Consider the following 25,435-nt stretch of genomic DNA (forward strand, 5'->3'; position numbering starts at 1 on the left):
TGTTCCCTGAGGTAGCATGGGTGGGGTTCTTGCTGAGTATCTCTAAATTGGTCTTAAATGTAAGGATGAAAGGGGGCTTATAATGAATCTCAAGTTCACTAGGTCTGAGCATGCAGTCAAGGAAGTAAGAACATCTCTTGATTGGTCCAATGAAGTATACATTTTTAGAAGCTTGATGGTAATGTGTTTCTCCTCTCATCCACAGCCTCCTGATGAACCATAAGAAGTTTCTTTACCAGTTCAAAAATGTCCGCTGGGCTAAGGGCCGGCGTGAGACCTACTTGTGCTATGTGGTAAAGCGGAGAGATAGTGCCACCTCATTTTCCTTGGACTTTGGTCACCTTCGCAACAAGGTATCAACGAAAATTGGCTTCCCAGGCAGTTAAAGCCTAAACAAACACTGCTAGTCTTTCTGGTGGTATTCTACATGTCCACACAGGCAAAACACATAGGTCACAAGGAACATCATTTAATGGTCTCCCCAATTATGCTCCACTTAGTGTCACACATTGCTTCCATGCCAAGAATAACTGCCCCGAGGGGCCTCCCTGGTGGCTCAAGAGGTTAAGCACAGCACTATGAAGCTATCCACAGGCCCTGCAGCTGGATTCCATCCCCAGCAGGTCAGGGAGCTACCCACATGGTACAGCAGACCTCTCCTGTCTTGCCCGCTACTCCCCTCAGAAGTGTATTTCAGTCAGTCTGCCTGTTCTGCTCCCCACTCTGTCTCTGGTGAATCTTCTCACCTCCTGCACCTGTGGCCTGTACCCCAGTTATTGTATGCATAAATAAATCTTTAAAAAAAAAAAAAAAAGAATAACTGCCCCCAAACTTTCCTCCCTCTTCCTCAGCATCTGAATTGCCTTTGTGATTTAGGGGGAAATTGAGGGTAAACATCCTCTAGATCTGGAATAATATGACCAACCTCCCAGAAAAATTAAGGAAAAATTAATAACTCAATTCTGTTTTCCAAATGATTTATATTCCCTCATGTAGATGGGACCAGTGTGTTCAAGTCAGCATGGTTAGTCCAAAAACTCAGGAAGTCTCAACTGATTAATTCAATTAGTCTCTTAGCAGCTGAAAGAGCAGAGAGGTGCATTTTCAAGGGACTTTTGCACCAAAATCCAAATGGGCTTACATAAGTTCCTGCCTATGAATACCTCCTCCCATAGCATCTAGTCTTGGTAGAAACCCAGAGAACGCAAAGGTCGAATGACCTTGTCTGGCTCATTGTCTAATGATTACCTTACTATTCATTTTATTTCAACCTCCATTATATCATATACATGACCTCATATCAGTTGTTTCCCATCCCAATCTCTTTCCCCTTGGGTGACAAGACAGTTTAACTGTCGGGGCCCAGACCTGAGGCCCAGACCTGAACATCCGGGTTCTTGCCTGAAGCAGGTATTGAATGTTAGCTCCAGGGAAGGTTTCAAGTTTCCTATTGTGACGACTGAACCTTACCCCCTGCTTGCTACTGTGGCTTGTTTGCATTGGTGGTCTCTCCTTGCTAGAGATAACGAGAGACCTCCTCCTCTGAACCCTATATAACATTGTACACATTCCTGAATAAATGAGACTGGCGATGATCCTGGCTTTGTCTCCACTCCTCGGTACCCCTGTCCCATACCAAGCCCCTGCTTCCTCCCCCGGGTACCCCGTTGATCTGCCCGGCTGGCCTGGACATTTAACTATAGAAGGCTTTGCTGTTACCAAGCCTTAACCTCCCTCTTACCTATTCCTCACAACAACATTTTATTGGGTAACTAGTTGGGTAACTGGTCCAAGTCTCAGGAGTGGTGAAGACAGAAAATCAAGCCTAGGTCTTCAAGATTGTGGGACTAACTAGTATTCTGTAGTACTGAGGGGACTTGCTACATCTCACTATCACCACTAGCCACAGGAATCAACCTTCCATTGCTCTTGGCATTGCCTCTGACCTCTCAAGTTACATACACCTGTGGCCTCACCTGTGGCCTCACCCTGCTCTAGCCAAGCTCCCTACCTCCACCTAGTGGTCTGGCATATTATCTCAGCAAGCATGCCCAACCCATTTTTTTCCCCTAAAGGTACAAAAAGTACTAACTTCATAAACACAAATGAAATCAGAGATAGTGTGATGCTGCTTTGTCCAAAATCAACTCATTTCATTCTTGATTCCTCAGAAAATCCACAGCCTTGTTCCACTCTTCCCACCTGCTCTTCCTGGCAGGACCTTAACCTTCCTGTAAGGGTAAAGGCAAAAACTACAGACACCCAAAAGATCACGGGGGTGAGGGGTTGGGTGGGGGGGAGATGATGAATATAATAACTGTAAAGCCACTAGAACCGCAGTGAGGTTTGATAAACTGCAGCTGCGTGCTCTGCTCTCTCCCTAGGCGGGTTGCCACGTGGAATTGCTTTTCCTCCGCTACATCTCAGACTGGGACCTGGACCCTGGCCGGTGCTACCGCGTGACCTGGTTCACCTCCTGGAGCCCCTGCTACGACTGTGCCCGCCACGTGGCTGACTTTCTGAGAGGGTACCCCAACCTCAGTCTTAGGATCTTCACCGCGCGCCTCTACTTCTGCGAGGACCGCAAGGCCGAGCCAGAGGGGCTGCGGCGGCTGCACAGCGCTGGGGTCCAAATAGCCATCATGACCTTCAAAGGTGCGAGTGGGGCCTCCCCGTGCCGGCTTGGGTGCAGCAGCCACCACATGGGATTGCAATGCACAGTGAGAATTGGGGCAATTCAGAGGGAAGAAAGGTTCTGTTCCCCTTTGGAGCCCCAAATTTTCCATCAATTAGAATCAGAGGAAAATAATTAATGGCTTTGGCACAAGATTGGGGGACAGGGAGGGGAGAAAATTAAAAACGGGCCAAGGTAATTCGTCCTCTTGATTTGAGATCTGAACCAGCTTTTCCCTGCCCTCCCTTCTTTTAAAGATTATTTTTATTGCTGGAATACTTTTGTGGAAAACCGGGAAAAAACCTTCAAAGCTTGGGAAGGACTGCATGAAAATTCCGTGCGTCTATCCAGACAGCTTCGGCGCATCCTTTTGGTAAGGGGCTTCTTTCTTTTTCTCCCTCTCTCCAACGTCATCGTTTCCTGGAGCTGATCATATTTTCTTTCCTTATTTTTTACATTTTCATATTATTTGAATAAATAAAATCTATAAGTGTAACAGGGTGGTCCCTGTCCTATAACATAAGTATGGAAATGTAAATATGAAATACATATAAAATCATGTGTGTAGTTGTCACTCCTTATTTCTCCTCTGATGAAAATCTTACTTTCCCTTTGAGCTTTTTGTCGCTATTTCTGCAATTGAATTTGCTCTTCTGCACAATTCAGAATTCAGAGCTCTCTGTCTGCCTAACCTTTTCTCCTCCCCTTTCTTTCTGTTGGAAAGTGCTTGATTGTGCTTCTCTCCAGGTAGAATTACTTCCTGCCTTCTCTCCGCTCACTTGTCCCAAAACATAAGTCATCCATTCATTTCATTTTATTTTTTTTCTCTGCAGCCCCTCTATGAAGTGGATGATTTACGAGATGCATTTCGTACTTTGGGACTTTGAAACCAACTTCCAAGAATTTAACATACTATGAATTATCTATGAAGATGGTAAAGCAGTCCTCCAAGCCTTCTGTGTTCCTTCAATTCTCGCTTTCTTAAAGTTGAGAAAAAAACATTCATGACTTGAAAAATGTCTTGAAAATAGAGAAGGAACACAGACAGACCCACCAGGATAAGGTTGCAACTGGTACCTTTTTTTCCCCTCAATGCTACAATGCCCCCTATTGGGAAGCCACAGAACTGCAGAGCCTGGGTGAACCTGAAGTGTCAATGTACTTTTTTAGGCAGGAACTAAGGACAAGGTAAATCCTTAATAGCGTGGTGAGAGGATCAAATGTCTTAATAACTTGTATCCTTACTTTTTAAAATTCATTTTGAATTTTCAGTGATGTTAGTGGTAGATTTCTATACTCTTTTCCTTTGGGATTCACTTTCAAAAGATCAAACTCTACCATCAGGCCATGATCTATAGATCCTGATGGGCAAATCTAAATCTGGGTGATAGTTACACCAAACCATTCCTCCAGAGCATTAATACCCAAGTTTTAATAACCACCTTTTAAAAACTTGGGGGCGTTTTTTTGTTTGTCCTAAGAGAATTGTTTTTCTTAGTGTTCAACACACATGGTCACCTTCAGATTGTTGTAAAGACTCTTAGAGTGAATGTGAGGACTGTGAAGAAGATACTCTAAAAGTGAGTTGATGCATCAAGAAACAAATCTGGAAACACAAATCTTTTAAAGAAACCCATGAATCAGTGAATGCTTGGAAGGGAGTTGCTTGAATATTGACAAGAGAAATACCTATGCTTTCTGATGGGTCATTTAACTTCAGCTGTGTCAGCCAAGTCAGTTTTCTACTTTGTACGTGATGTTTCTCTGAAAGAAATGTTCAACTATGTAAGAAAATGTGACAAAAGGGAATAATATCGGGGGTGGGAAGGATGACACAATATTGCAAGGAAATAGTGTTTTATCCAGAAAAAGTGGGGATCTGACATGGCAAGAAATGCCTCTCTAATCTCTAACAACTATTTTTGACTGCATGAAAAATTTTGAAAATAACTATGACTATGCATGTATTAACTAGAAGCCCTTGCAATGCATATGAGTAAATTCAAAGGAAAAGTTGTAAGCATAACTGTATAGTCTCAGCCCTATTGTATATAAGTCTGTGTAAAAGTTAAATATTAAGTCCTTGCTTCATGTACTCATATTTTATATTGTTATATAGCATCTAATATTTTTGTATCATAATTTCCTTTTCTGATATATTAAAATAGACTTCCAATGGCTTATCATTGTATACCTTCAGAAATTATTCTAATAGAAAGGTATATTATTGGACCAATCAAACATTGTAATATTGCATTGAAACAGTTCTATTGATTTTTTAGTATATTTTTCCCACAAATTTCATTGTGATTTATTTTCAAAAAATTGAATAATTTTGGAAGTTTTGGAAATAAAATACCAAATAAATTGCAAAAGTGATTTATAAAAAGTCAAAACAGAGGGAGGGGGCCAATGATCTGTGGTAAAGAAATGTGGGGGCTTTGGCAGTGCATGTAGTATGGTGACATTTCTAAAATCTGTACCTATTCTCCTAAGTCATTTTACTGTGTTGTAAACCAATGCAACCTGAAAGAAAAAGTCATTTCAAAAAAGGAAAAGGTGTGAAAGTTAGCCCATGTACCAATGTCTGCATGTATATATGACAAGATTGCTAGAACACCCAATGGGAGAAAAATAGCCTTTGCAACAGCAATTTGGGACAACTGAATAATCATATGCAAAAGAATGAATCTGAACTTCTGCCACATACCAACCATAAAAAGTAACTAAAATTTTATTGTAATACATTGCCATGTAAGAACTAAAAACTATACAACTCTGAGAAGGAAGCATAAGTAGCAATCTTCATGACCTGGGATATGACTACAGTCTCTTAAATAGAGCACAAAACCACAAGCAAATAAAGCAAAAAAGTAGAGAAAATATTTACAAATATTATATCTGGTAAGAATCTAGTATCCAGAATATATAAAGAACTCCTAACAAAATAGGCATTTCTTCAAAAGATTTACAAGTATCTAGTAAACATAAGAAAAAATGCTTAACATCCTTAGCCATTAGGGAAATGCAAATTAAAAACCACATTGAGGGCCTCCCCTGGTAGTGCAGGCGGTTGAGCGCAGCACTGTGAAGCTGTCTGCAGCCGCTGCATAGCTGGTTCGATCCTGGCAGGCCGCCAAGGGTCCCATATAGCGCGGCAGACCTCTCCTGTTGCGCCCACTGCTCCCCTCAGCAGTGTATTTCGTCGGTATGCCTGTTCTGTTCCCCGCTCTATTTCAGGTGAATCCTCTCACCCTCCCGTGAATCTGGCCTGTACCCCGGTTCTTGTATAAATAAATAAATCTTTAAAAAAAAATCACATTGAGATACCATTCATACTTACACCAGAATGGCTATACACAAAACCCCAATAATACCCATTATTAGTGAGGATGTGGAAAAATCGAAACCTTCATATATTGACTTGTGGAAATCTAAGACTGTGCAGCCACTATGAAAGACAGTTCAGTGGTTCCTCAAAAGTTAAAAACAGGGGGCGCCTCCCTGGTGGCGAAAGGGGTTAAGCACCACACTATGAAGTAATTCGCAGCCTCTGCAGCCATGAGTTCAATCCCAAGCCATGGAGGTGATGCACATGGCACAGCAGACCTCTCCTGTCTCACCCACTGCTCCTCTCAGCAGTGAACTTCAGTCAGTCTGCCTGTTCTGTTCCCCACTCTGTCTCTGGTGAATCCTCTCACCCCCTCACATCTCTGACCTGTACCCCAGCTCTTGTATGCATAAATAAATAAATCTTTAAAAAAAAAAAGATAAACACAGAATCATTGTATAAACCAGCAACTCCACTCCAACGTCTATATCCAAGAGAATTAAAACATATGTTCAAACAAAAACTTGTACCTGAATGTACTGAGCAACATTTTCTCATAATAACCAAAAAGTAAAAACATGCAAATGTCCATCAACTTGGTGAAGGGATGAACCAAATGTGATAGATCCATACGATGGTGTTTTTCAAGTCATAAAAAGGAGGGAGCACTGATACCTGCCAACATATAGATGAATCTTGAAAGCATCATACTAAGTAAAAGTAGGACACAGAATTGCATATGGTATGATTCCATTATATGAATGTTCAGAACAGGTAAGTCTATAGAGACCGAGATTAGGGGTTGCCAGGGCTATAGTGAGAAGGGAATGGGGAGTACTTAATGTAAAAAAAAATAATTAATGTTTCCCCAAATCTCTTAATGTCCCCCCAAATCCCTTTGAATAGGGACTTTTATGAATTTGGTAAAAGTATTTTAGAGATTGATGATGCCACCATGATGATTTGTCAACCCCATAAATATTAAAAACATTTTAAATATGTATAAAGTAACCCAGCCATTCCAATTCTAACCATCTCATCTTAACACAAAATTCTCATATGTATATATCCAAGTTTACATAGACAAGGAGATTCATTCATTCCAACACTAGTAGGGAAAAACTGAAATAACAGTCTACAGTGGAATTGTTTTAAAAAAAAAAATAATCCAGGGCCTCCCCGGGGGCACAGCGGTTGAGCGCTGGGTTGCGAACCTGCCCGCAGCCTCTGCGGCACCGGTTCGATCCCCGGCTGCTCCCCGGCCACCGGAAGAGGGTCCCACATGGCGCGCAGACCTCTCCTGCCGCCCGCTGCTCCCCTCAGCAGTGTACTTCGGTCCTTCTGCCTGCTCTGCTCCCCGCTCTGGCTCTGGTGAACTCTCTCGCCCTCCCGCACTTCTGACTGTACCCAGTGCTTGTATAAATAATAAATAAAATCTTTAAAAAAAAAAATCCAAGTTGTTTTGTCTTCTGGAATGGTAAAAAAAAAATCCAAACTATTATCTGTAATTATCTTCAAGGAGAAAAACTGGATGGGAGGGAGGTGGAGGAAAGGGAACTTTCACTTTTTCTTCTATATACTTCTGCAAAATAAAGTATAACTTGTAAATTTTTTATAGTTAAAATTAAAGATAAAGAAAAAACCATTTAAAACTTAGATCTACAGGGACCTCTCTGGTGGTGTAAGGGGTTAAGCGCTGCACTATGAAGCTGTCCGCAGCCACTGCAGCACAAGTTCAATCCCCGGCCGCCCAGGGAGCAATCCACATGGTGCCGCAGACCTCTCCTGTCTCACCCACTGCTCCCCTCAGCAGTGTATTTCAATAGATCCGCCTGTTCTGTTCCCCACTCTCTCTGGTGAACCCTGTCACCCCCTGCACCTCTGGCCTACACCCCAGCTCTTGTATGCATAAATAAATCTTTTTTTAAAATAAATAAATAAAAACTTAGATCTCCAAAATAAAAATAACTTAGATCTTCACAGGACTCATTATACTCTTAAGTGCTTACCGACTGTCACACAGCTATAACAATTGAGCAAATTCCAGTAAAGTCTAGCAAAGGGCCTTTGAATGTCTAAAAACATTCCCTCCCAATTTGTGATTTGTGAGACACTTTTTTGAGGATAGGACAATTTGCAGGAAAGTTGAGTCTATAAGTCAAGTTTCACCCAGAGAAAAAGAAACGGTAGGAAATACAGATCTTAACTGAGGCCTACAGCAGAGGAGACAGAGCAGAGTCAAAACAGATTTGGGAAGAGCTCAATGGGACTTTGGAAATGGATCACGGGTGCAATGGTGGTGAGAGATCTGCAGGGACTACACCTGAGTGGAGAAACCAAACATTGTCTAAAATTTAACAAAGATGTAAGAAAATAAATACATTTAATAATAATACACACACACAGAGATCTTGAAAACCTTTTCCCTTTGCAAAACAGGAAGGGAAGCTCTCCTGCCCACCTGTGACTATGCAGATAACCCTCTTTTTTCTTCTTCCTTTTCCTAATAAACCTGTCCTTTTAATATACATATATATTAAAACTAAGATAATATATATAATATATATATATGGCCTCCCTTGTGGTGCAAGAGGTTAAGACGCAACCTATGACGCTAGCCACAGCCACTGCAGCATGAGTTCAATCCCCGGCCAGGGAGCTACCAACATGGCGCAGCAGACCTCTCCTGTCTAGCCCACTGCTCCCCTCAGCAGTGTATTTCAGTAGATCTGCCTGTTCTGTTCCCCACTGTCTCTGGTGAATCCTCTTACCACCCACACCTCTGGCCTGTACCCCAGTTCTTCTATGCATAAATAAATAAATCTTAAAAAATATATAAAGAAAAATGTAAGAAACAGATCTTTCTTATCTCAATGGGGTTACCTATTGATAAGCCCCACACAAGTTAAATCAAAAGTCAAGAATACTTTAATACAAACTAACCTGCATCATACTCAGCCTTGCCTCCTTAAACAAAGGCCAGAAAAATTTCTGGGCAAAACCATCTGACACAGACTGTTTTGCAATAAAGTGTTGAATATCTCAGACAGAGAAGAGCATTTGTAAACTGATGGAATGTGGAAACAGCACAATATCCAAAAACACCTGGCAGCAAAGCACACCAAGTTGCTTATACCTCACCACCCAGGACCAGGAAATATTAATAACATCCTCTTACTCAGTATCCTCTTATGCTGGAATATTCAAATTTAAAACTCCAAGTATGGTCTCTACCGAATGCTTAGAGCTTTTTTCCCATAAAGTAGAAAAAATCATGAAAGTTGAAAAATCGAACTATTGCAAGTTAGAGACTAGCCTAAATATAATGAAGAATTAACTCACCTTACCAGGGCCAGCAAGATCAGTAGAAAAGGCAGAGCAGCTGAAGGACAGGCAGGCTGCAACTCTCCAGCAGGAACACTTCCCTCAAGAGGAAACCAGCTCTGTGAAGTTCCTTCTTAAAATCCTTACGCAAATTAAATCAGACCCACCCAGATTATCTAGGATACAGATTATCTGTTTACATCAATTGATGATGGGCTTCAGACAAAACTGCAAAATGCCCAAAGCAATACCCAGATTAGTATTTGACTGAATAGCTGGAGTCTAGCCAAGCTGCCACTTAAGACACACCAGAGAGTTAACATCTTTGTTTTTTAAAAGATTTATTTAGGACCTCCCCTGGTGGTGCAGGCGGTTGAGCGGTTGAGCGCAGTGCTGTGAAGCTGTCCGCAGCCTCTGCAGTGCCGATTTGGTCCGGCTGGCGGGCCAGAATCCCACACTGCGCAGTAGACATCTCCAGATTCGCCCACTGCTCCCCTCAGCATTGTATTTCAATCAGTCTGCCTGTTCTGTTCCCCATCTATCTCTAGTGAATCCTCTCACCCTCCCACACATCTGGTCTGTACCCTGGTTCTTGTATGCATGAATTAAAAAAAAAAAAAGATACACAAGGGGGCCTCCCTCCCTGGTGGTGCAAGGGGTTAAGCACTGCACTATGAAGCAATCCACAGCCTCTGCAGCACGAGTTTGATCCCCAGCCAGGAAGAAGCCCACATGGCGCAGCAGACCTCCCCTGACCCGCTCGCTGCTCCCCTCAGCAGTGTATTTTGGTCAGTCTGCCTGTTCTGTTCCCCACTCTGTCTCTGGTGGACCCTCTCACCCCACCAATCTCTGGCCTGTAACCCAGCTCTTGTATACGTAAATAAATAAATCTTTTTTTAAAAAAAAAAAAAAGATATACAAGGAAAAGATATTATTTTTAAAAAAAGAAATAAAAGATTTATTTATGTGTAAAGTGCTGGGGTATAGGCCAGAGGTATAGGGGGTGAGAGGATTCACCAGAGACAGAGTGGGGAGCAGAACAGGCCGATCTACTGAAATACACTGCTGAGGGGAGCAGCAGCGCGGCAGGAGAGGTCTGCACGCCATGTGGGACCCTTTCCAGCGGCTGGGGATCGAACTGGCGCTGCAGAGGCTGCGGGCAGTAGCCTTGTAGAGCTACTGCCTTGTAGAGCTCTGCTGCGGGCAGAGCCTTGTAGCCCAAGGCTCAACAGCTGTGCCACCAGAGGAGGCCCATTCTGTCTCTTTTTAGAGAAGAAACTGACTCTCTTACTGCCTCCTTTTCTTCCTGTGGGTTCCCTCTGTTCACTTCCCTTATTTTTTTTAAGATTTATTTATTTATGCATACAAGAACTGGGGTGCAGACAAGAGATGGGGGGTAGTAAGAGGATTCACCAGAGACAGAGTGCAGAGTGGGGAGCAGAACAGGCAGATGTACTGAAATACATTGCTGAGGGGAACAGGGGGCAAGACAGGAGAGGTCTGCTACGCCACGTTGGTCACCTCCCTGGCTGGGGATCGAACTCTTGCAGCATGGCTGCAGATAGCTTGATAGTGCTGTGTCTTAACACCTTGTGCCACCAGGGAGGCCCCTCACTTCCCCTATTATCTAACTTTCTCTGCTTAAAGTTTCTATTCCATTGTCCCTTGACTTGTATACAACCCATTGTCGATGTCCCCGTCTTTTCTATATTTTAGTCTTTTTTTTTTAACATTTTATTTATTTATTTGTTTGTTTGTTTGTTTTCTTTATACATGCACTGGGTACAGTCAGAAGCACGGGAGGGTGAGAGAATTCACCAGAGCCAGAGCAGGGAGCAGAGCAGGCAGAAGGACCGAAGTACACTGCTGAGGGGAGCAGCGGGTGGCAGGAGAGGTCTGGGCGCCATGTGGGACCCTCCTCTGGTGGCCGGGGAGCAGCCAGGGATCGAACCGGCGCCGCAGAGGCCGCGGGCAGCTTCGCAACCCAGCGCTCAACCGCTGCGCCACCGGGGAGGCCCATCTATATTTTAGTCTTAATCCTTATGGTTAATTGCAATTTTCCCAAATTCCATCAAAAAGGTAATTTAACTAAAATAAAAATAATCACCCCAATGAATCTTTTTGGTCAATCAAACTATGTTACTACTAAGGTGGTAGCAGTGGGGACTAGAAATTAGAAGGATGAAAGAGTTTAGAGGCTTAGCTTGCGGAGATAAATGATTAGATATAAATATTGACAAATAGCAAAAATTGCAAAGCAAATTGCAAATTTATACACTGACTAGAGCTTTGCTCTTTGTAGTTGTATGGAGAGGAATATATTGCATCTGAGTCTCTAAATCTCATCCAGTGGCCCCAGTCCCCTGTTTAACTAGCTCTATTTCTGGTCCCATAAGCTGATGTGACTCACTTAACAGCAGTTTGTCTTACTTAACAGCAGTCAAACTCTAAACCCAAAGCCAAATACCAGCTTGTGTTTCTTACCCTCTCTCCACAACTTTGTTCGCTTAGTTTTGTCCTGTCTGTGCCTTAAATTCTACTCTCATTGAATTACCACAATTCTAACCTCTGTTGTTCTAGGTGTTGAATCTATGGGTCTGTTTCTAAAATTTGCATCTTGATCCTCTATTCAGGTTCAGTTCAGTCTTCAGTTTTTGGTAAAACTTATTGATTTTGGTAGGAAAAGGACTCTGTCAAACTCTGTGTAACTTCATTTTGTTTTCTGGTCATTTTGACTTGCCAGGCTGATCATGTGCTCCCAAGCACAGGGAGAGGGGTGCGTTGAGCACCTGCTGTTTTGTCTGGCCCTGTGGGAGGTGCTGGTGCTACAGCATCAATGAGAAATAATCTTTCCTCTGAAGTTTTCCTCTTTTCCTAAAGGAGGGAGAGACCAACAGTCTACAATTATACACTATTTGATGCAAGTGTTTTTTTTTAAAGATTTATGCATTTATGCACAAAAGAGCTGGGGTATAGGCCAGAGGTGTGGGGGGCAAGAGGACTCACCAGAGACAGAGTGGGGAACAGAACAGGCAGACAGACTGAAATACACTGTTGAGGGGAACAGCAGGCAAGCCAGGAGAGGTCTGCTGCGCCATGCAGGTCATCTCCCTGGCTGGGGATTGAACTTGCGCTGCAGTGGCCCTACACAGCCCGACAGGGTGTGTCCCAACCCCCTGAGCCACCAGGGAGGCCCCTATTTGACACAAATATTAACACATAGGCATAGAGGTTATTTTAATCCTCTTTTAAGGTTCAAAGAAGGCTATCTGGAGCAGGACTCCATTAGCTTAATTTTAAGTTTTAAACACTTTTTTTAAAGTAAACTACGATGAGTTCAGAGAAAAGTACATGGATCATGAACAACAGCTTGAGAATTTTCAAAAATACCAGACAAATACCAATGATGCAGTTACAAATGACTGGTCTCTCAGATAAGAATTAATGAGTTTGTCTTCCCCCATCTCTTTCAATTTCCCCCTTATTTGACAAGTTTGCCTTCTTTATGACTGGTCTCTCAGATAAGGATTAACAAGTTTTTCTTTCCCATATTTCTTGCACTTCCACCCTTGTTTGACAGGCTTGTTTTCTTGCATTCCAAGGAAAACAGCAGTTGTTGAAAAAAAGCAAGCTGGCACCTGAGAGGTTCAGAGCGGTAAAGAAAAGGAGAGCCAGGCTAAATTTCTCAAAGGAAGGGAAAATTTATTGCGCCCCAGGCGGACCTCGAGGACCCAAGTTGGGGGTCCGTGAAGCTGCGCCCCTGGTGAGGAGAGATGTCCCTTTTATAGGGTGAGGAGAGGTCAGACAGGAAAACTGGGTTGGGGTGGGGGGGAAACTGGTTTAGGCAGAACAAAGTTGTTTTTCATGGAGCTGAGTTGTTTTTCTCTTTTTTATGGCTTCAGTTTAGGTTTGATAGTATCAGTGGTCCTGGGGTCTGGGCCATTTTGTCTTTTTCTATGTGGGCTTCCTCATTCCTGGCCCCTGCATCGACCTTTTGTTAGGGGGAAAAGGATGTCCCAAAGCTAATTCCATATAGGCTTTGTGGATTCCACCCCCACCCCAGGTCAAAGCCAAAGACACTGGGAACTCCAAAGTCACTCTCAGAGCTGGCCAGACTGCTGCGAGCTGGCAGAGAGCCAAAAAATGGGGGATCCCCAAGGCCCACGTGTCTGCCTTTTATATCCACCTGGCTGCTTAACCCCACCCTCAGGTCCCAGCCACCTTCCCTTTGGTGGTGATGGAATTTGGAGTTCCCAGTGTCTTTGGCTTTGACCTGGGGTGGGGGTGGAGTCCACAAAGCCTGTATGGAATTAGCTTTGGGACATCCTTTTCCCCCTAACACTTTCAGCGCCCACCCATCTCTGTGCTGACCCCTTCCCCCTCCCTTTTGCAGACCCCTGTCCATCTTCCCCCTTTTCTTCCTTTGTATAAATACCCCTGCGCTCTGCCAAAGAGCAGGACGGTTGTCTTTCAAACATGAGTCTGCAGCCCTCCTCATTTGTCGACATATTAAACTACTTCCTTTTCCTCAAACTCTTGTTTCCTTTTATTGGCTGAGGGAAACTAAGGCCGGCATTTGGTGTCACCAAGATCAAGAAACAGAACATTATGGAGATTCCAGAAGCCCCCTTATAAGCAGTTTAAGGAGATGTAATTGTGATGGGAGGGTGGCTGAAATAAAATATATCTCCTCCATAAACAGGGGTCTGATTAGGGAAACCCCGTGTTATAGTTACGCAGTTTTAATTTGTAAACTGAGGCTATGGAGTCTATCTAAAAGGATTTCACTTTAAGAGGGGAGAACTTGACCCAGCTTGCCATTGAGAAACATCCTGGGGGTAGTGTGGAGGATGAATTAGAAAGGACCTCTAGAGACTGAAAGCCTGCTTCAAAGACTCTTTGAGTCCTTTAAACCAGGACTGCAGTAATGGACAAGGGAAAGATCTAGTGACTGCTAGGGTATAGCATCTACCTTTGACTGATTAGTTTTGGAAGGGGAGGTAGCTGAGGATACCCCCTAGTTCTCACTTTGAAGAATGACTTGATGGGGATACCATAGTAAGAAAAAAATAAAAAATAAGGGGCCTCCCTGGTGGCACAAGGGTTAAGACACAACCTATGAAGCTATCCACAGCCACTGCAGCACTAATTCGATTCCTGCCAGCCAGGGAGCAACCCACATGGCACAGCAGACCTCTCCTGTCTCACCCGCTGCCCCCCGCAGCAGTATATTTCAGTCAATCTGCCTGATCTCTTCCCCACTCTGTCTCTGGTGAATCCCCTCAACCCCCACACCTCTGGCCTGTACCCCAACTCTTGTATGCATAAATAAATAAATCTTGGGCCTCTCCGGTGGCGCAGCGGTTGAGCGCTGGGCTGCGAGGCTACCTGCAGCCTCTGCAGCACCGGTTTGATTCCCAGCCGCCGGGCGAGGGTCCCACATGGCGCGCAGACCTCACCTGCCGCCCGCTGCTCCCCTCAGCAGTGTATTTCATCGGTCTGCCTGTTCTGTTCCCCACTCTGGCTCTGGTGAATCCTCTCACCCTCCCACGCTTCTGACTGTACCCAGTGCTTGTATAAATAAATAAATATTTTAAAATAAATAAATAGATAAATCTTAAAAATATATATAACTAATGTCTCTGTCTCATGGAGAAACTTGCCTGGGAAACTCACCATGTGTCGCTGAAACGGGAGCTCTGGTGAAACCTTTCCCAGAGTGAACCCAAGGACCACCCACTCTAAACCCACTGACTCCAAAAAGCCCCATCAATAGTGCTGAGACTTTAACCCTTGTGCCACCAGGAAGGCCCATGTTGGGACATTTTTAAATGGGTAAAATAATTGTTTATAGCAGTCTGGGTTGGGAAAAATAGATTTGATGGTCATCAGTTTGTATCTTATTAAATGAATCGATGTGCGTAGAGGAGAGCCCCAGGAGGAAAAGTGTATAGAAAGAAATGATAGAGAATTTAGGAGCTTGAGCACACACACACAAGTTGTGGGGAGGGAAAGAATGAGTCAGGCAAGAGTCATCTACAGTAAAACAAAAAACCAAGAGAGGCATAAATGGAGACAAAGAAATCCCCAGTTTGCAGAAAGAGGGAGTGGCTACAGAGAGATAAGCCTTGATTGTATTTAACAGGAGGAATAATAATAAGGGCTTCTCTAGAAAGGTGATGAATTGGATTTAAGAATAAATGGGTAAGAAAGAATTGGAGATTCATAGCAACATCAGATATTGTTCCTTCATAAAATTGGACAGTGTATGTTGAGAGTTGTAAAACATTTGTCCATTATCTTAGAAAATGACCTGAAACATAATAAGGCCCTGAGGGCCTTCCTGGTGGCCTAGGGGTTAAGCCTTAGTGCTATCACCATTTCCACCTGAGATCGCTCCCCCTAGGGAGCTGACCCACATAAGGGGTAGCAGACCTCTCCTGTCTTGCCCACTACTCCCCTCAAAAGTGTAGTTCTGTAGGTTTGCCTGTTCTGCTCCCCACTGTCTCTAGTGGATTCTCACCCCCCCATACTGTTGGCCTACACCCCAGTTCTATGCAAATAAATAAATAAATAACCCTTAGATATTTACTTGTTTATTTCTGTATGTATATATGTACATGTATATATACTGTTTTGAATGACTGATGGAGCATCTTTAACTAGGCTCCAGGTTGAGCTCATGAGCAGATCCTTAATTGTGCTCATTGCTTGCACCCAGGTCATGACTTCTCTTACTGGGGAGGCCACAAATAGTAACTATTAGCTGGTCCCGTGGAGGGCAGGGCAGCTTTATTGTTTGCTAGGTGAGGTCAGCTGAGGTTTGCTATCACAGTAGCCCTGGGGAGTACACATTCCATTAATCAAGGGCAAATTGATCTGGTCTTATTGAGTAGAGGAGTGATAAAATATCCATCAAAAGTTAAGAGTTATTTTTAATGAAACTGGAATAAAAAACTCAAGGAACAGACCAAAAAAAAGTTGAAGATAATCACAACCTATCTCTCCTGAAAAAAATGTGGCAGTAGATTAAGAACGTTAGGTAAGACATCAGTGTAAAAAAAAATAGTAACAGTACAAAACACAACAAAGCAAAACCAGACAATTATAAATCAGAGACATCCTGCAGGAGAGGAGGAGGGAGAGGGATCAGAGGGAGGGAGGGAGGAGCACAGGGGACTGTGGTGATGGTGCACGGGTATCTTAGGGAAGGAAATTCTATAGGGACTCAATCTGAGGGGGTGGGGGGAAGAAAATATTGTTTAAAAATTAAAAAAAATTGGGCCTCCCTGGTAGCGCAGCGGTTGAGCGCTGGGTTGCGAAGCTGCCCGCAGCCTCTGCGGCGCTGGTTCGAACCCCGGCTGCTCACCAGCCACCTGAGGAGGGTCCCACATGGCGCGCAGGCCTCTCCTGGCGCCCGCTGCTCCCCTCAGCAGTGTACTTCGGTCCTTCTGCCTGCTCTGCTCCCCGCTGTGGCTCTGGTGAATTCTCTCACCCTCCCGCGCTTCTGACTGTAACCAGTGCTTGTATATATAAATAAATAAAATAAAAAAACACAATCCTATTTAAAAAAAAAAAAAATTTTTAAATTTTAAAAAAGACAATTAGGCAATTTGACAGAGGAGATTATGCGTGGAGGCCAAGCAATGTTGGTACTTAAGAGCCTGCAGATAGTTCTAAAAACTTTTTGAGACCTAAAAGCAAAGAAAGACTTCTTTATTACCAAATTCCTGCAAAATCAAAGTAAATAAATGTTTAGTGAAATGTCAATGAGGTATAACATATTAGCTAACTGTATTCAACTTGTATATAAATTTAAAGTTACATAAAGGCAATTAATGTAATTCCTATTCCTGGGGCCTCTGTCTTGGAGACCTGTGAGACGAAGCCCTCTGTGCTCTTAGGAGGGCGCCCTCCTTTTTTGTTCTTTTGAAATTCTTCTGAGTTTGAACAAACGGTGATTTCCGCCTGTTCCAATGACTGGCTGGTGGTCAGAATGAAAGGCAGCCTTTTGGGAATGACTCGGAAGTTAAAGTTGGTGAAATACACCTGAGAAATAACCATCCTGTGACAAAGATGCTGCTGTTGAACTATAAGTTTTCTTATTCTGTCCTTAATTGTGGGATCAAGAAAATTGATTTTCAAGAGAGTGACACTGTCATATTGTCCAAGCTCCATTATAAGCCAACGTTGCAGACCACCTATGAATTTGAGGTGATTTGCTTTATGAAGAGACTTTTCATCCCATCTCTGTAGCCTTTTGAAATGAATGGGCATGACGTCAATACTGTGGGCAACAGATCTCAAGGAAGAGAAAGGCAGCAGCCATCAGCTGTTTCACAATATAACTGTGAACCCAGCCTTGGTGCTGTGAGCAAGAAACAGCCAACTACAAGTTACTGCAATAATAACCACCTATGTTGTGAGTGACTCTTCTCCTTAAGGCACAGGAGCAAGTGGTCCATTCTGTGTGGGAGCCAGTTTCAGTGATACTACTATTCTGTTGGCCAAAGATGGGTAGCAATACCTGTTACCTCTTTAAATACCTTCTGGAATTCTGGAGAGTGCATATCTATGACATTTAAACTTTTAAATGAGTTAAAGTGTAATTGCCACTCTTTGAGAAGTCAAGTTTGTAATAAAGCTGCTATCTAAAAGTTTTAAAAATAAATAAATAAATATAGGCGATTGAAGCATAGTAGGGTCTTCAGTCCTCTGTGTGCGTGTGTGTGTGTGTATAATAATATATATGTATATTTCTTTTTCCTTGCATGTTATTGTTATAGGACAGGGAGAGGGGCAGCCCAAACCCCGCAAACCTGCCTATTCTAAATGGGTTCTGCCATCCGCCGCATCAACACAAAACATAGGAGACTTTAATGGGAAGGAACTTTAATAAAACTAGGAAACAATACAGGTAAGGCAAAGAGTCTAGTTTCTAAAGGAAGCACCCAAAGTTACCCATCCCCTCATGGGTAAAAGTCCATCCATATGGGATTGGCCCAGACAAGGCCCCAAAGCCTGCCACAAGTCTAAAGCGTCTTCCAGTGGGGACCCACAGAAAAGGGTCAGAAACAACCAGACAAGCCCGGAAGGAAAAGAGCAAAATCAACATCAAGATAAAGGCTGCCATTGTCACCTCCCCATGGGTTTCACCCACATCTGTGTCACCCAGTCCACGACCAAAAGACAAGCGCAGTTTCTTCACGTGTCTCTAGGATCCATGAGCTTCCTCCAGGTCTCCTGGCTCCATCCTGCTTCCTTCCTCAGTCTCTTCTGCATCCTCTTCTCTTCCTGTTCAGCTCTACCCTCCCTTGGGTGGGGCAGGGAACCTGGAACCTCCCCCTTTCCTGGGGACCACCCTGTTACATTATAATGTTTTGACTGCTTAGAAAACTCTTTCTGACTGGGGAGAGAATGCCCCTCCAGCGACTTGCCAGTTATGGGAGCATGACTTTGATATGCAAACTAACTAGTCAAGAACCATACCTCCTTTATTTGACTCCTGTACCTCAGGAGACATTGTTCTTCCTTAGGAAGGGGTGCCAGTTAATTAAGTACCACCCCTATGGGTGAGAACCTGACCAAATGATTCAAGCCAGTCTTAAACTGTTTCCCCTGCCTTGACTCTCTCCCCTAAACCCTCTGCTCACAGCTTCGCTCTGCTCACAATAAAAAGATTTTATTTTATTTATTTATTTATGCATATAAGAACTGAGGTTCAGGCCAGATATGCAGGGGGTGAGAAGATTCACCAGAGACAGAGTGGTGAACTGAACAGGCAGATCCACTGAAACACACTGCTGAGGGGAGCAGCAGTCAAGACAGAGGCTGTGGACAGCTTTACAGCGCAGTGTTCAACTCGCTACGCCACCCGGGAGGCCCCAGCTACCATTAATTTTAAGTGACAATAAAATATTAATTCTACCCTTTAAAATAACAAAAATACCTTTTTTCCCTAAGTTTCTCTCTTAGGAGAGCAAATTGACTGATGACCATCTTATAAAAGAATATGAACACACCCTGAGGAAGGAACCTTAGGCCTGAAGATCTTAAAACAGCCCCTAATGTCTCTTTAGTCAATCAGTGTGACTGTATCTTCTAGGGGATACAAGATACACTCCGTAAGGAAGGAAACCTCTTTCCCAAGATTATGAGAGCACCTAGTTGAAGAATATCTCCACCCATCACTCGGGCTTACACTGCTCCGGCTATTCCCCTACCCTGATAGTAGCTCTCATTTTATCAGTTAAATTTCCTTAGAAGGCTAAATATCTATGATATGCAATACTATTTTTATTTTGTTTGTACATAAATGTTAAGGCTGATATAAAGGAAGCTGAAAGATCAACATAGTTTTATTATTCTTTATCCATCATCATTTCATTGTGTGTGGGGGAAGGGCAAGCTGTAAAATGATACATGAAATTGACTGAAGGTTGAGTATGAGGACATGTGTGAGGAGCATGTGACTCTCCACCAAATATGATTTGGGCTATAGCCAGGAAATTACATAAACATTTTTCTATTCAGGCAGATATGGGGCAACTTTATGATCTTACAAATCTAGATTATTTTACCTCCACTGCTTACCTAGCTACATAATGTCTCATACAGTTTTCATTGTCCATCATTACTCTGGAAAGCACCGTTTAGGTCCTCTACTTGATGACCAGTCAGAACCTGGGGGAATATCTCCCACCTTATCTGTCAGAGGTTACCACTGGCCCACCAAACTTGCCTTTACAGAAATCCCATAGAATAAGTCACCCTGGGCCTTCCTGGTGGCGCAAGGGTTAAGCACAACACTGTGAAGCTATCCGCAGCCTCTGCAGCACGAGCTCAATCCCCAGCTGGCCAGGGAGCTACCCATATGGTGCAGCAGACCTCTCTTGCCTCTCTCGCTGCTCCCCTCAGCAGTGTATTTCAGTCAGTCTGCCTGTTCTGATCCCCACTCTGTCTCTGGTGAATCCTCTCACTCCCCTCACTTTGACCTACACCCCAGTTCTTCCTCATAAAATAAATGAAATCTTAAAAAAAAAAAAATGATAGTGACATTTCCTGGGGCTATAATAGCTCATAAACTGTCCCATCTCGTGCTGTGAGAGACCAGGAGATGTTGTAACAGGGTGGTCCCCAGGAAAGGGGGAGTTTCGCTGCCCCACCCAAGGGAGGGTGGAGCTGAGCAGGAAGAGGAGAAGCTGCAGAAGAGACTAAGGAAGGAAGCAGGATGGAGCCTAGAGACACGTGAAGAAACTGTGCTTGTCTTTTGGTCGTGGACTGGGTGACACAGATGTGGGTGAGACCCATGGGGAGGTGACAATGGCAGCTTTTATCTTGATGTTGATTTTGCTCTTTTCCTTCCGGGCTTGTCTGGTTGTTTCTGGCCCTTTTCTGTGGGTCCCCACTGGAAGATGCTGTAGACTTGTGGCAGGCTTTGGGGCCTTGCTCTGGGTCAATCCCATTTGGATGGACTTTTACCCACGAGGGGATGGGTAACTTTGGGTGCTTCATTTAGAAACTAGACTCTTTGCCTTACCTGTATTGTTTCCTAGTTTCATTAAAGTTCCTTCCCATTAAAGTCTCCTATGTTTTGTGTTAATGCGGCGGATGGCAGAACCCATTTAGAATAGGCAGGTTTGCGGGGTTTGGGCTGCCCCTCTCCCTGTCCTATAACAATGTGATTACAAAGATATAGAGGAGTTAGCTGTAGAGAAACAGCTCAGACAGAATTGGTCACATGCTATTGGGGAGCAATAGAGAGATAGCCTCAAAGGCTCGTTAGCTTGATGTAGCAATATGTTCTTATTTTTGGACCATGAAATCTGCATGGCACAAATAACCACTCCTGAGTGTTAATCAAATAAAATTTAACCCCGAGGTTTTAAAGCTGTCATGGTCCGTGAGCCTTGGTTTCTTTTTCCTTCTAATTTAAATCCCATGGGGTTTCATGTACCTTTACCATAGGAGAGCTCTACACCAGAAATTAAGACAAAAAGGGAAGCTAGGAGTAAGGAGCAAAAGGTGGAGGGACCCCAATGGACTATGGTGGAGGATTATGGGTGCTTTTGTGGTGGGCGTGGCGTGGCAACATGCATCTGAAGAGGTGTGAACTTACACCCCTAAATCATATAAACCAAAAAGAGAAGTTAAGTCAAGAGGGATAAAGTATATTTAAATCAGTGAGCTACAAAGTTTGCAAATGCAGTCATGAAGATCTGTGAGGTTGAGCGAGGGTCTCAAAAACACAATCTGACCATGATGAGAGATAAAATTAAAAGGAATCTGTGGTGATCATCTATTTACAGTACAAATTCTAAAGCTTTTTTTACCCAAACCTAGGAGGTTTCAATGATTATTCCTAAGATATTTTCATATTGGTTCACATAAAGATGAGATCATAAGTATACCCAACAAAATTAATATGGCAAAAATTTACACAGCATTGGGGATTTGAATCATGTGCCATAAGCTAGGTCTAATCCAATTATTTACACTTATCAAACTGGTGGTAATATTTAATGGAAAAAGGCTACTTAAATTCAAGGCCGGAAAAAAACTGAAAGAACTCAAGTTAGGAATTAAACTGCTGAAGTTCATGGTTGAGGCCACGTTTGGGTCAAAACCACACCCACAACAGCCGTATGCGCGGGAAAAAAAAAAAAACAAACTTTTCAAGACGTGAAACAAAGAGTTTCACTGCGAGTCCTGCAGACCTAATGCGCTTTTATGGTGACCAACGCAAGAAAAATTACTTTGGGCTGGTCAACCACGGGTGAAACTTGCAAATCACGTTGGGCGCCAAGCTGTTATAGAGCAACCCCGATATTAAACGGGTTCCTGGCTGTGGGTCCTCACCCGCGCGCTTTAAAGGGACTTATGAATACTCTACTATAGACACACACAAAAGGTTAATAAAAGGTTTATTTACAAGAGAAAAAGAAATAAGGAAAATGTACAACTCAGGGAGAAAATAGGGAAATAAAGTCTTTAATGCGTCCTACCCGATCCCACGACCTGGAAACCCAAAGTCACTCTCAGAGTTGGCCGGGCGCTGCGAGCTGGCGGAGAGCCAAAATGGGGGATCCCCAAAGCCCACGTGTCTGCCTTTTGTATCCACCTGGCTGCTTAACCCCACCCTCCGGTCCCAGCCACCTTCCCTTTGGGGGTGATGGGATTTGGAGTTCCCAGTGTCTTTGGCTTTGACCTGGGGTGGGGGTGGAGTCCACAAAGCCTGTATGGAATTTGCTTTGGGACATCCTTTTCCCCCTAACAGTTCACATAAAGATGAGATCATAAGTATACCCAACAAAATTAATATGGCAAAAATTTACACAGCATTGGGTATTTGAGATCAGAATTCCATCCCTATGTCCCAGAATGGCTCAGCTGTCCCATAATTTTAATTTATTCAAGCTACTAGGAATCCTTCTTGGGCACTGTGGCTGGCGGTCTCATTCAGGTTTCTTTACAACTGAGCAATTCTCAGTTGTAAAACAATTATTCCAGATGATCCAGGGCTTCCTTAGATAAAAGATTGTTATTTATAGCTGATAATTCACCATTTTGAGAAATAGTGTTTGACAGTTTCAGATGATGTCAGTTCTCAGCAAGTAGAGGGTCTCAGTGAAGCTAAGTGTCTGTCATTAACACCAGACACATAAACAGCATCCTTGTTATATTGTGTGAAAATGATGTGCTTCTTTCTGAACAGGCCAAAATCCACCCACATGCAACAAATAAATAAAAGAAAAAATAACAGAAAAATTTAAAGAAGAAAAAAAGAAAAGAAAAGAAAACTCAGTGCCTACTTTAAAGTGGAGTAGGTCTTTGGTGGTAAAGAATCAGATGTTTTAACATATTAGACCAGGGGCTTCCCAGTGTCCTAGGGGTTAAGTCTCAGTGCTATTGTTACAGGGCAACCCCAATATGAAAATGGGTTGCCTGGCTGTGGGTCCTCACCCGTGCGCTTAAAGGGACTTATTAATACTCCACTACAGGCACACACAAAAGGTAAATAAAAGGTTTATTTACAAGGGAAAGGGAATTAAGGAAATTTACAATTCAGGGAGAAAATAGGGAAATAAAGTCTTTAATGCGTCCTACCCAATCAGCCGAACTGGAAACCCAAAGGCATTCTCCGAGCTGGCCGAATGCTGCGAGCTGGAGGAGAGCCAAATGGGGGATCCCCTCCAAAGCCCATGTGTCTGTCTTTATACCAAACCTGGCTGCTTAACCCACACTCAGGTCCCAGCAACCTTCCCTTTGGTGGTGATGGGATTTGGAGTTCCCAGTGTCTGGCTTTGGTCTGGAGTGGGGGGTGGAGTCCACAAAGTCTGTATGGAATTAGCTTTAGGACATCCTTTTCCCCCTAACACTATCACTTCTGGGGTGTGAATTCAATCCCTGGCCAGGAAGCTAGCCCACATGGTGCAGCAGACCTTTCCTGCCTGCTGCTCCCCTCAGCAGTGTATTTCAGTAAATTCTCCTGTTCTGCTCCCCACTCTGTCTCTGGTGAATCTTCTCACCCCACCCCACCCCCCGCCACTCTGGCCTACACCCTAAGTTCTTCTAAGCACACACACACACACACACACACACACACATATACATATATATATATATATATATATACACACACATATATATATATTAGACCAGTAAATAAGTAGCCACTGAAGCACAAAGAGGGGAAGCAACTTGCCCTTACACAATGGGAAGTAACAGAATCAGAATTTGCACTCAATGACATCACATTATCATATAATAGGCTGGGCTCCTATTCAGCAATACAACAATGTGGCCAGACTGGTTATCTAATCAGTTGATGGCCTATTCTGATTAATTTGGTGCTTGGGTGATATCAGTGGTTAATATGTTATTACTGTCACTCCTGACTATAGGTTATAGTTGAAGCAGAAAATGGATGAAATCTCCTGGAAAGGGTTTTTATGCAGTTTAAGAAAACTAGTACTTGAACACTGTGGAAGTAAATATGTTGTTTGTTTTATTCACTGCTGTATTCCCAATTCCTAGAAAATACTGATTTTATTTAAGCTATTGAAAGAATGAATGATAAGTGATACTCTGGCAAAAGACCAATATTTCAGGGCTGGACAGACTAAGAAAAGCCTAAGAAGATAACAGATGTTAGGAGTTGGCGCCTCAACTCCGTCCGGGGTTCCCAAAAACTACACAGAGCCAGAGATGCAAAAGCAAAAAGGCTTTATTGCTAGCTTAAGCTAGGGTCCGACTCTGCCTGGTGTACTGACTCAGCAGCCTCATCAGGTTGAGAGAAGGACCTCTTCAAGGGTGACAAGCTATTTTTTATACTTTGTTGATAGCAGAAAAAGGGGACCTTTCATATTAGAAAAAGGGGACCTTTCACAACAGGGACCAAGCTCAATCTGTGTACATTTCTTTGGCAACCTTTAAGTTTTGTTTACCCTTGCCTTGTGGTTCTTGTGGTTTTTTGTTTTGTTTTTTTTTTTAAAGAGAGGCATGTTTTATTTATTTATTTGTTTGTTTGTTTATACATGCACTGGGTACAGTCAGAAGTGCAGGAGGGTGAGAGAATTCACCAGAACCAGAGCGGGGAGCAGAGCAGGCAGAAGGACCGAAGTACACTGCTGAGGGGAGCAGCGGGCGGCAGGAGAGGTCTGCGAGCCATGTGGGACCCTCCTCTGGTGGCCAGGGAGCAGCGGGGTATTGAACCAGCGATGCAGAGGCCGTGGGCAGCTTTGCAACCCAGCGCTCAACCGCTGCGCTACCTGGGAGGCCCTGGTTCTTGTGGGTTTACCGTGAAACCAAACTTGGGCTCAGCTGTGCTCTTCAAAATGGTTGTCTTCCTTAAAATGGCTGCTGTCTTGCTATGTTTAGTCCTTCAATATCTTACAATCCCCCCTTTTTCTTGTAACTGTGAGAGGAGGCTAATCCTAGCCTCACAGTTGATTTTCTTCTACTTGTAGGTATTGGCTGCATAAAACCAGCATCTGTACTGTGCTAATCCATTTGCAGATGAATGCAAGCAAGTGATTGATTATACAAGGGCCAAATGTTAGCATTAGCATGAGCAAAACTAAAGGTCCCACAATGACTGACAATAG

The 25,435-nt window shown here is 43.4% G+C and overlaps 2 protein-coding genes across 2 annotated transcripts in view; one reads left to right on the forward strand and one right to left on the reverse strand.

The window, feature by feature from the left end:
• Positions 1 to 9,414, reverse strand: part of RIMKLB (ribosomal modification protein rimK like family member B) — a 101,347-nt gene extending 91,933 nt beyond the window's left edge. The window contains exon 1 of the mRNA XM_037514385.2: positions 9,348 to 9,414. The gene's annotated coding sequence lies outside the window, so the exon portion shown is untranslated. The remainder of the gene's footprint in view (positions 1 to 9,347) is intronic.
• AICDA (activation induced cytidine deaminase) lies at positions 195 to 3,561 on the forward strand (the record flags this gene model as incomplete). The annotated part of the gene is made up of 4 exons (XM_037513262.1): positions 195 to 353; positions 2,385 to 2,655; positions 2,932 to 3,047; positions 3,508 to 3,561. Coding segments are annotated over 4 exons (600 nt in total), but the record flags the coding sequence as incomplete, so codon positions are not given.
• Positions 9,415 to 25,435: the final 16,021 nt, after the last annotated feature.

Source organism: Talpa occidentalis, unplaced genomic scaffold (genome assembly GCF_014898055.3).
Source record: "Talpa occidentalis isolate TD23 unplaced genomic scaffold, MPIMG_talOcc4v2.1 talOcc4.16, whole genome shotgun sequence".
In the NCBI taxonomy this organism is placed as follows: Eukaryota; Metazoa; Chordata; class Mammalia; order Eulipotyphla; family Talpidae; genus Talpa; species Talpa occidentalis.